Below are 9,529 nucleotides of genomic sequence, written 5' to 3'. Positions count from 1 at the left end.
GAGTGAGACTCTGTCTCGGGGGAAAAAAAAAGTTTTAAAATTGAGATATAATTCACAGACCATAAAACTGATCTTTCAAAGTTAACAATTCAGTGGTTTCTAGTATATTCACAAAGTTGTGCAACCATCATTGCTAATTCCACAATTTCATCATCTTCCAAAGAAACCCATCCCTGTTAGCTGTCATGCCTCTTCTCTCTTCCTTCAGTCCCTGGCAACCACCAATGTGCTCTGTCTCTTATATACAGATTTGCCTATTCCGGACATTTCACGTAAATAGAATCCCACAATATGTTGCCTTTTGTGTCTAGCTTCTTTCACTTAGCATAATGTTTGCAGGATTCACCCAGGCTGTGGCATGTGTCAGAATTTCCTTCCTTTTTATGGCCAAATAATATTCCATGGTATGGACACAACACATTTCATGTCTTAATTGACCTGTGGATGGACATTTGGGTTGTTGCTACCGTTTGACTTTTGAGTAATGCTGCTATGAACGCAGGAGCACAGCTTTTGTGTGGATGGATGCTTTCAGTTCTCTTGGGCATAGACCTGGGAAGGTTACACTTTTATCAATATTAATAGTTCTGACATTGGACATCCCTGCTGTGTGGTTTCGTCTCGTCATGGACTCTGATGGCTGCTGTGCCTTCTCTGCTCAACAGGCGGTGCCCTGAGACACAGGTGGGCGTCTGAGGCTGGAACTCCGGCTCGGTGCTACAGCTTCTTCTCCTGCCCTGTGGCAGAGCCAAGCCCCTTGCAGGCCTGTTGCCAGCATGGGATGAGTCTATGAAAACAGGCGGCAGGCAGTAGGTCCACAGTTACCACCGGCAGCCCGGGCAAGCCTGGCAGGGCCTGGACGGCAGATGCGTTTCGGCGCTGCTGTGGGTCTTGTGCTCTGCCTTAGGCAGAATGTCCTGGGTTTGTCTTTTGTGAGTGAATGACACATGAGCGTGCCGAATATCCTTTACTTGACAGGAGAGGAGAGGGCTGGCTTGAGTGTGGGAGGGGAAGAACCTGGATCTTGTAATGTAATTTTTATTTTAAAAAATTAGGGACAAAACCCAAATATGACCATTTCCTGCCATTAGCCTGCAGATGAGCAGCTGACTCCCCAGTTGTGTCCCTCCACACTGCTTTTCCCTGTCCTGGGTCTGTTCTGTTACATGGAGTTCCTGGGGGTAGCCCTGGGGACGGGGCATCTGCCCAGGGCTCACTGCTGTTGAAAGTGAACGAAGAATGTCCGGATTTCCTTTGGGTGGACGGTGATGATGGGGCCTCCTGGTGGCCTCGAGGGAAAGGTGGTGTCACCTAGGGGAACAGAGGTGATCTGTTCAGTGTGGCCCAGGATGCCTCCTCCCAGCCTCCCTCTCACCACGCTGCACCTGTCTACAGTCTGCCGTGGCTCCCAGCCTCCCTCTCACCACGCTGCACCTGTCTACAGTCTGCCGTGGCTCCCAGCCTCCCTCTCACCACGCTGCACCTGTCTACAGTCTGCCGTGGCTCCCAGCCTCCCTCTCACCACGCTGCACCTGTCTATAGTCTGCCGTGGCTCCCAGCCTCCCTCTCACCACGCTGCACCTGTCTACATAGTCTGCTGTGGTTCCCAGCCTCCCTCTCACCACGCTGCACCTGTCTACATAGTCTGCTGTGGTTCCCAGCCTCCCTCTCACCACGCTGCACCTGTCTACAGTCTGCTGTGGCTCCCACTGTGGCAATGGCCTGTGGCATCCCCTTCTGCCAGGACTCCTGTGGGTCTCTTGCATTTCTGCCCACTCCGAGGGCAGAGATTTGTCCTGGCCCTAGTGTTGTACTATGTGTCCAGCTTCCTCATAGGTGTTGCACTCAAAGCCCAGAAGCTTTCTGAGACCATCTGGTGAGTCTGCCCTTGCCTCACCAGGCTCCCCTGAAGGCATGCCCTGGGGTTGGGCTTCAATCTTGGGAGGCAGCCGTTCACTTATCTATCATTCATCCATCTTCCTTCCTTCTCTCCAACCAACCATCATCTTCCCTCCCTCCGTCCCTCCGTCCGTTCCTCCCCTCCTTCCTCCCACCACCAACTGAGTGTGCACCATGCACCCGCCACCATGCTGTGTGTAGTAGACAACAGGAGCTGCACAGGACAGAAGAAACTCCTGGGCCAGGAGAGTGGCGGAGGCACTTGGCCTGGTTGGGGACTCTGGGGAGGTCTCCTGGGGAGCTTGAGCAGGTGCTGGCCAGAGTGAATGGGACCTGTGCGTTCCAGGCAGAGGGCATGGTGCAGACAGGGACTGGAGGCTGGAAGCCGCCTGTAGTGCAGGAACTCACAGTGGCATACGCCGTGTGAGGCACGGATGGGCTGACGGGCTGAGGTCAGCAGGGCTGAGGTGGGCAGAAGACCCCGGGCACCTGGCTCTCTCACCCAGGGCACACGCAGGGTATGTGGTCTGCGTCTGCACATGTACAGGTGCACACACACGCCTGTGTGGAGCCCTGGCAGGCAGAGACTAACCCAAAGCCTTAACTGACTGTGGTAGATTTGGGAAGGCTGCAGGTTCAGAGCAGGAAAGCAGCCTCTTGAGGTCGCACAGGCCAGGACAGGCAGATGGTTGGATGTGCACAGAGTCTGACCAGCTCCTGAGCCTAGCTGGGAGTCCTGGGTAGGGAGCTCAAACGGGGGTCCCCAAACCTCTGCGGCGGCCAGGGCCCGTCCTCCAGCTCCAGTGGTGCAGCATGCCCACATCCCAGGTCCCTGTGAGCGAGCGCTCCTCCACTGCCACCACGGACCCCAGCGCCTGCAGCACAGCCTGCAAGGAGACGAGCAGAGGGACGGTGAGCTGCACAAAGCCCCAGATCTGAGCAGAGAACCAAGACAGCAGCAGGGCGGACACACCACGAACTCAGCGTCCTCAGGGCGCCAGCCCCTGCCCTGGTGCCTGCCACAGCTCCCTCATCTGCTTCTCACAGCACATCTGCGAGGACAGCACTGGCCGTGTACTTTACAGATGAGGACACTGAAGCGGAGGTGCGTGCTTCACCAGGTGGCCGAGCTGGAGGAGCAGCCCGGGAGGTGTGGCATTTTGAGCTGCCCGCCCCATGCAGAGTCCTCCTCTCCTCACATTGCTCAGATGGTCCCATTTCCAGTCCAGGGAGGAAGCCAGTCAGAGTTACCCCAACCCCCTTTCCCAATAGGCTTTGTCCCAGCCTCCCTTACAGCTAGGGGAGGCCGGAGGCCCTCAGGGGTCTGGAAAAGTCTGTGGAGCAGGAGGGGTGGGGGTGGTTCTTGGAGAAGCTTCCGTGTGCTGATGGAGACAGAGAGAGAGAGAGCGCGAGAGAGAGCGAGAGAGAGAGAGAGCGAGAGCGAGAGAGCGAGAGAGAGAGAGAGAGAGAGAGAGAGAGAGAGAGAGCCACTCTAGGGCAAAGTCTTTCTGGCCACTACCGCCCAGTCCCACCCTGCCTTGAAATTTGCTCATGAGGAAGGTCTGTGCCATCTTGTGACTGCAAACAAGCAGATGGCAAAAGACAAACAGCCAGTGTGCCGGCAATGGCGGGAAGACGCCAGTGACCAGGCCCACAGTGACGGTGCTGGGGTCCACCCAGACATGCTCTTTGGGTGAGAAAACGCTCTGTCCTCGGTTCCAAGCACATCTGTTAAGTGTTTTGTGACCTGCAGCCAAACTAACTGCATTCCTAACTCAATGGTCTTTCCACCCCGCCACCGTCCACATTGGGAAGGGAGGCATGGTCCATCCCAACCGTCTCCTCCTCTCAGGGCCTTGGTACTTCCATCTGTGAAACAGGGGAGCATAAGATGACCAACTTCCAGGTCCCACGCCGGCCTCCTGGCTCCCCAGGGCAGGCTGGCTGTGTGCTGGGCGCCGGTACCCGCCATGGCCCGGACCTGCTCTCAGGCAGGCCAGGGACTGTGAGGAAAGGGACACCCGCTCCTCTGAGGCGAGGATCATGAAAGAGGACTTGGGGGTCTAGGAAGATATCATGGCGAAAAGGTCCTGGGGCTTCTCTGGATTCCCCCAAAGACTCAGATGTCGAAGGAGGCCCAAGGCAGAAACACAGAGATTCACAGAAATTCACAGAAATTATCCACGAGCAGGAAATGAAATAGAAAGAATGCAAACTGGGGAAGAAATGGGGTGACTTAGGTGGCGCCTTCTTGGGAGGGCGCGTGGGCAGGCCAGGTGGCGGAAACCTCGCCTGATGGTGGGGCCAAGAGAGCAACATCAACCAAGAGAGGAACCTGGAAGGGGCCGAGGCCCGGGGGCCCTGACATTCCATGAGGCCCCTTAGTGCCAGGGCCTGTCAACAACCTTCTGGGCAAAGAACTCTCACCTCTCCCCATTTTACATGGGGGGAAACTGAGGCCCAGAGGCATGGGGTGCCTGAGACTTACCTGTAGAGCGGCCTGTGGACCCTGGATTGTCTGACTCTAAGCCACCTCTCAAAGCAACTCTATGGAGAATCTGTTTTGTTTTTCGAATTACACAGATGATGTCTGTGTTTTAAAAGTTTTACTACAGAATAAATAAAAAATAAATAAAATGCAGGCCACTCACGTCTGTAATCCCAGCACTTCAGGAGGCCGAGACAGGCAGATTGCTTGAGGCCAGGAGTTCGAGACCAGCCTGGGCAACATAGCAAGACCCTGTCTCTACTGAAAATAAAAAAAATAGGCTGGGTGTGGTGGCTCACGCCTGTAATCTCAGCACTTTGTGAGGCCGAGATGGGTGGATCACCTGAGGTCAGGAATTCACGACCAGCCTGACCAACATGGAGAAACCCTGTCTCTACTAAAAGTACAAAAAAATTAGCCGGGCGTGGTGGCGCATGCCTGTAATCCCAGTTACTTGGGAGGCTGAGGCAGGAGAATCACTTGAACCTGGGAGATGGAGGTTGTGGTGAGCCGAGAGCGTGCCACTGCACTCCAGCCTGGGGGACAAGAGTGAAACTCCGTCTCAAAATAAATAAATAAATAAATAAAATAAAAATTAGCCAGCGTGGTGATGCGCCTCTGTGGTCCCGGCTACTTGGGAGGTTGAGGTGGGAGGATCACTTGAGCCAGGGAGGCAGAGGTTGCAGTGAGCTGAGATTGTGCCACTGTACTCCAGACTGGGCAATAGAGTGAGATCCTGTCTCTCTCACACAAAAAAACCCTCAAAAAACAGGCCAGTTGAAATACCTGACAAACCCAGAAGACCACAAAGAAGGGCGGGGCGGGGCCCATACCGGCGTCCATTTGGGAGGATGCCCTCGTGGATCTCTTTGCCAAGGCAGTTTCTTGGGGCCACATCTAGGGTTTGCTTTCCTGGCTCATGATCTGGATGGGGTTGGGGAAGTTCACCTCCAGATTCACTGTCACTGGCTGAGACAGGACTGGGTCCTCGCCCACTTCATACAGGTGGTGGAGCCGCAGCAGGACACGGCGGAGGTCAGCCTGGGCTTCTCCTCGATGGCCTTTGGGGACAGAAGAAAGGTGGCAGTGAAGACCCTCATCAACCAACCCCAATGCCCCTGGTCATTACCCGCTGCTTTACACACTCAGCTCCATTTCCTATCCTTAACCTCCTCCATATGGCTTGGCTGTGTCCCCACCCAAATCTCATCTTGTATTGTAGCTCACATAACTTCCACGTGTCGTGGGAGGGACCTGGTGGGAGGTAATTGAATCATGGAGGCGGATCTTTCCTGTGCTGTTCTTGTGATAGTAAGTCTCACGAGATCTGATGGTTTTGTAAAGGGCAGTTCCCCTGCACACATTCTCTCGCCTGACACCATGTAAGACATGCCTTTGCTCCTCATTTGCCTTCTGCCATGATTGTGAGGCCTCCCCAGCCACGTGGAACTGTGAGTCCATTAAACCTCCTTTCTTCATAAATTACCCAGTCTTGGGCATGTCTTTATGAGCAGCATGAGAACAGACTAATACGCTCCCTGTGAGACAGCTGACATGGCCCCCACTCGACAAGGAAATGAAGGCTCAGAGAGGGGCAGTCACCTGCCTGAGGCACACAGCTGGGGTGTGGCAGAGGGAGGATTCCCACCCAGGTCTAGCCGACTGTAAGGCTGCCCACCATGACACCAGCTGCAATGTTTCCATCCTCATCCACTATTGTGGGCATGATGGGGCATGTCCTCAAATACTCCAATCTCTCATAACCTGTTCCCCTTTGAAGTCGGGGGAGGCTGCGTGGCCTCTGTGGCCAATGCAAGGTGAGCTGAAGTGATGCAGTACTTCCTGGCAGAAGCTTTTGCCTGCCTTGGTGAGTGAGGAAGCACATGCTGCAATACAAACTCCATCAGCGGGGGGCTTGGTGGCCACAGCAAGAAAAACCTTCCTGCTAACCCCACTGGATGCACAGCATGGGGGAGAAATGAATGTATACTGTTAAGACCGTGGCATTCTGGGGCTCTTCGTTACTGCAGCATACACCAGCCGCCCTGACTGATATAATCCTGTCATTTGCCATGAGATGTATGTGATCTCCTGTCCCATCCCTGACCTTCCCACTCAGAAAGGCTCATTGCTATTGCTCCTGTTTTACAGATGGGAAGACTGAGGCTCAGAGGAAAGCACGCAGTTCAAGGTTCTGGAGAGAGGAGCTGGTTAACACAGGTGCTTCCTAAACCCTGGCTGGTAGAACCTCAGCTCTGCAGCTATGCCTCAAAGCTGACTGAATCAATCTGTCTCGGATTAGAACTGAGGCATCAGTATTAAAAAAAAAAAAAATTTGGCAGGGTGTGGTGGCTCACACCTGTAATCCCAGCACTTTGGGAGGCCAAGAAGGCCTGCTGTCAGGAGTTCGAGACCAGCCTGGCCAACACAGTGAAACCTGTCTCTATTAAAAATACAAAATTACAAAAATTAGCTGGGCATGCTGGTGAGCACCTGTAATCCCAGCTACCAGGGAGGCTGAAGTAGGAGAATTGCTTGAACCTAGGTGGTGGAGGTTGCAGTGAGCCAAGATTGCACCACTGCACTCCAGCCTGGGCAACAGAGTGAGACTCTGTGTCAAAGAAAAAAAACATTTTTTTTAAGAGACAGGGTCTCACTCTGTTGCCCAGGCTGGAGTGCAGTAGCATGATCACAGCTCACTGCAGCCTTGAACTCCTGGCCTCAAGTGATCCTCTCACCTCAGCCTCCTGAGTAGCTGGGACCACAGGCATGCATCCCCACACCCGGCTCATTTTTTAATTTTTTTGTAGAGACAGAGTCTAGCTATGTTGCCCAGGCTGGTCTCGAACTCCTGGCCTGAAGTGATCCTGCTACCTCGGCCTTCCAAAGTGCTGGCATTACAGATGTGAGCCACCTCGCCTGGCCCGTTCATGCTGTGCAGGGGGATTCCTCTTGTCCTTGTCATTACTGCCTTGTGACTTGACTGCTTCCCCTCTAGACCAAGCACTCAGAGAGCCGGGACCTTGCCCACCTTGGTCACTGCTCATTCCCCGGAGCCTGGCACGAGATGTGCTTTTGAATGAGTGAGTGGAAGCTCCCAACAGTTAGGCTGCCTAAGCTCAGAGGATGAGTGGGAATTTGGGTGTTTGGGGGCTCCAGGAGGAAGCAGGACTGGCAGGCACCCCTGAGGGTCGGGGGGACTTTAACTAGTTCCTTAGTCTCAGTTGGGGGTGGCGGGCTGAGACGGATCCACTCAGAATGGGCTGGGGTCACAGGGCTGGGGGCCAGGCCCGCCTTGCCTCCAGCTTGCCAAGTGACGGATCACTGACTCTCCCTGGGCCTCACTCTCCCCATGTGCCAGATAAGAAACCAGCTGACCCTGCAGAGCCATGATAGCTCTAAGGTGAGCCCCTGTCTGGTGGTGGGCCCGGAAGCCTGGTTGACTCAGGCAGGGACGAGCGGGTCTGAGACCCCAGGGCACCTGCCTCACCTTTCCGGAGACTCTGAGCGTGCTCCGTGTGGTTGGAGCTGTAGCGCCAGCCAGGGATGCTCAGGATCTGCAGATGAAGATTAGGGGGCAGCGTCACAGCCTCTTGCTGCTGGGGTCCTGGGAGCTTTGGCACAGTCCCTGCAAGGCAGATGGACAGAGTGAGGAGAGGGTTTGGGGCTCAACTCCTCCTCCTGGCACTCAGAGCTCTGCACATGACATGCCCCTGCCCCTGGCAGCCACCTCCCATGCATCCTTGTGGGTAGCCTACCCCGCTCCAGCCCGAAGTGTCTGTGCTCCCAATGCCCCAGGCTTCCACTTCCCTGCCTTTGCTCAGACCATAGAGCTTAAGAGTTGGGAGGACCCTGACTCTCCTCAGCCTAGCCATCTCAAACTAGAGACGAGGAAAGAAAGCCCAGAGGGAACAAAACTTATTCAAGATAACACGGCAAGTTCATGCACAGCCCTCTTTTCTCTCTCCTTCCCTGTTCCTTCCTTCCTTCCTCCTCCCTCCCTCTTCCTTCCTTCCTTCCTCCTCCCTCCCTCTTCCTTCCTTCCTTCCTCCTCCCTCCCTCTTCCTTCCTTCCTTCCTCTTCCCTCTCTCCCTCCCTCCCTCTCTCTCTCTCTTTTCCCCTTCCCTTCCCCTTCCTTCCTTCTTTCTAGATAGGGACTTGCTCTGTCACCCAGGCCAGAGTGCGGTGGTGCAATCACAGCTCACTGCAGTCTCAAACTCCTGAGCTCAAACTATCCTCCCACCTCAGCCTCCCAAGTAGCTGGGACTATAGGCCACCACCCTGGCCAATTTTTTAAAAAATGTTTTGTAGAAACAGGGTCTCACAGGCTGGTCTTAAACTCCTGGGCTTAAGTGATCCTCCCTCCTTGGCCTCCCAAAGTGCTGGGATTACAAGTGTGAGCCACCATGTCTGGCCAGAGCCCTGTTTTCCACTCAAGATCTGGGATGCCAGTTCCACCCGTTTTGTCATCTACTGGTCTCTCTGCTCAGAAGGCACCTGGCCCCTACTCCTTCCAAGTCTAGATGTTCAGCTGGAGCTACCAACTTCTTACAATACCCCAGGCCATGCTGATTGGTTCAGGTATGGGCCACCTGACTCCAGCAGGACCAATCAGAATCTTTCCCCAGGACTTTTGCACTGGGAACTGGAAAGTCCAAGTCTTAGGTCCTTTTGAGTGGGGAAGACAGAGCTGTTCTTTGAGGGCAGCCCCAGAGCTGTTCAGAGTCACATCCCAGGTGGGAGGTGAAGGAACGTCTGCAGACAGAGAGATGCACAGGGACAGCCTCATGAGGGCTCCAGGCCCTGAGGCCCAGTTCCACCCTGCCCTTCCCTTGGTTATGTGGGCCTCACCAAGCACTCTCCTTGGGGGCTCAGCTACTTCACGGTGGCTTTCCCTTACTTGCAACCAGCGGAGACCAGAGTGATGCCAGGTGGGATGGAGCTGACAACAGCCATGGGGCTTTCTCAGACACAGCCTCATCTCCTTTTGCAGGAAAAGCCCCGGCTACCCAGAAGGAACCACTGACTGGTCTGGGAGCAGAACGTGACCCTGCTAGGCCAATTGGATTTCCTCTTCTGGGAATCTGAAGCATGAGAACCAGACGTGGCTCAATGGCAGTCCTGGGAGACAAGGCTGTGAGC

The 9,529-nt window shown here is 54.7% G+C and overlaps 1 protein-coding gene across 2 annotated transcripts in view; it reads right to left on the bottom strand.

The window, feature by feature from the left end:
* Window positions 1–361: 361 nt before the first annotated feature.
* Window positions 362–9,529, bottom strand: part of MAN2B2 (mannosidase alpha class 2B member 2) — a 47,140-nt gene continuing 37,972 nt past the window's right edge. Inside the window, exons 16-19 of one of the 2 annotated variants that reach the window (XM_008017971.3) lie at window positions 7,878–8,015; window positions 5,336–5,448; window positions 2,669–2,786; window positions 362–1,311 (exon numbers count right to left, since the gene is read on the bottom strand). In XM_008017971.3, coding sequence (XP_008016162.3) covers window positions 1,214–1,311; window positions 2,669–2,786; window positions 5,336–5,448; window positions 7,878–8,015 — 467 coding nt within the window. In that variant the 3' untranslated portion in view covers window positions 362–1,213. Of the gene's footprint in view, window positions 1,312–2,668; window positions 2,787–5,220; window positions 5,449–7,877; window positions 8,016–9,529 lie in introns of those variants that run through there. The other variant, XR_502415.3, reaches the window with a different exon arrangement.

This window comes from Chlorocebus sabaeus, chromosome 27, assembly GCF_047675955.1.
Source record: "Chlorocebus sabaeus isolate Y175 chromosome 27, mChlSab1.0.hap1, whole genome shotgun sequence".
Classification (NCBI taxonomy): Eukaryota; Metazoa; Chordata; class Mammalia; order Primates; family Cercopithecidae; genus Chlorocebus; species Chlorocebus sabaeus.
This window is presented reverse-complemented; position numbering and strand designations above follow the sequence as displayed.